This window comes from Austrofundulus limnaeus, unplaced genomic scaffold (genome assembly GCF_001266775.1).
Source record: "Austrofundulus limnaeus strain Quisiro unplaced genomic scaffold, Austrofundulus_limnaeus-1.0 Scaffold20, whole genome shotgun sequence".
Taxonomy (NCBI): Eukaryota; Metazoa; Chordata; class Actinopteri; order Cyprinodontiformes; family Rivulidae; genus Austrofundulus; species Austrofundulus limnaeus.
The window spans coordinates 3129510-3131188 of NW_013952422.1; the positions used below are offsets into that span (position 1 = coordinate 3129510).

The following is a 1679-nucleotide window of genomic DNA, read 5'->3' on the forward strand; positions in this document are numbered from 1 at the left end:
TTAGCTCGGCACTATTTAAACTTTTTTTTCAGTATTTTTTCTTCGTAATACTTGGATAATTATGCAAAAATAATTATTGGGCTTGAATAGTTGTTTTAAGACTGCAGATGGTGTCTCTGGTGTCTTCCTGAACTGTTTTTAAGTTGTAGCTAAAGTTTTGTTTGTTTTGTTTTGAAGTAGGGTTCTGTGGAAAGGTTGTGAACAAGTATCTTACCTGTCATAGATGGAGCAATAAACAGTTTGGAGAATAATGGCTAGTTCAAGTGGACAGAAGCTATTTTAAACAATAGGTACTGTAAAACTGACTTATGTACAAGTTTATAAATAAATGTTTGAACCGTTAAACTCTTGGACTAGCCATTAGTTCGTGAATCTGGTCAAACTTCTCCAAACCAAGGATGTTCAAAAAGGCTTTTTACAATAGGTAACACAAATCAAATGTTCATAACATAAACATAAAAATTCACAACCATCGAAACAATTCCTTCAACTGTTTCAGAGGCTAATGTTCCATAATGTCCAAATCAGTCAATTAAAACAAGTAGTGTACAGTACAAGAGGTTTATTTTGATATAAATACTTGTGACAGTGTTGAACTGTACAATAAAGGAGATGCTTCAAACGTAGAAGTGCAGAAAACAGTAGAAGTTACAAAACGCAGCAAATAAGCTTTAAACAGGGTAAATATTTCAAGCAATGTGCAAAAAAGTGCAAATACTTTCCAACAACATTTAACCCTGTTAAAGTCTGTGTTCACATTATTATTATTATTACTATTATTATTATTATGACACGATTGACAGATGGTTAAAATGAAAAGAATGGAGTGTTTAAGAAGCTTCACTAATAAGACCTGCAGTGGTTGAAACTTGTCCCTTGATGCTTTTCTTTGTAATTAAAAATATTCAATAAAATAAATGTGGTCCCTTCGATTCAGAAAATAATACAAAAATGATTTTTAAATTAAAAGTTTTGAGCTGCTCATTTAAAGCAGCTAAAGGCACTCGTGACATTTCCTACAAGGTATTTCTGTACACAAAATGAACTCAGTTTACTGTTTTCATTATTAAAATGGTTTCAAGTCTTTTCGGTGCTGATGAGATTGAAATGATAGAAACTAAAGCTGGTTACATCTTTCATACTCTGCTGTTTAAGATGCACGATTCAGTAATTTGCTTCTGGCTTTAAAAAGGCACAAAATGGATGGAAGAGACGAGTTTCCCAAACTAAGAATGGTAACATACTTGTGCTGCAAAAAGAATAGAAAATAAATCCTGTTTCCTCACATCGGTTTGATTCACAGATAGCCCCTCTGTTCTTCTGGCTCTTGGATTGGCGCACACAGTGGCTCCTTTCAGTAAAAACTCCTCCTCAGGCTCTTTAAGCTGCTCTTTGACTGAGCGAGGAGAACTTTCTGTGGAGGAAAGCTTCGACGTGAGGCCAGATCTTGTTGGTTTCTGTTCCTGAAAAGGACTCCAGCACGCCTTTACTCCTTGAGGGAGAAAAACCACAAATGTGTTAATTTTCTTACTTTAACAGTCGCCCCTGAAATTCCTTATAGGGATCCCCGATTACTTGTAACATTAGACTTTATTTGATAAACATATTTTAACTGTAAAATAAAGACAGTAAAAATACTGTAGGTTATTTAGTTTAGTAAATTTAAAAATATATATTTT

The 1679-nt window shown here is 33.8% G+C and overlaps 1 protein-coding gene across 1 annotated transcript in view; it reads right to left on the reverse strand.

The window, feature by feature from the left end:
- Window positions 1-547: 547 nt before the first annotated feature.
- Window positions 548-1679, reverse strand: part of ak3 (adenylate kinase 3) — a gene marked incomplete at its 5' end in the record, with an annotated part of 9659 nt that continues 8527 nt past the window's right edge. The window contains 1 exon segment of the mRNA XM_014003892.1: window positions 548-1492. Within this exon segment, the coding sequence (XP_013859346.1) occupies window positions 1381-1492 (112 nt within the window). The 3' untranslated portion in view covers window positions 548-1380.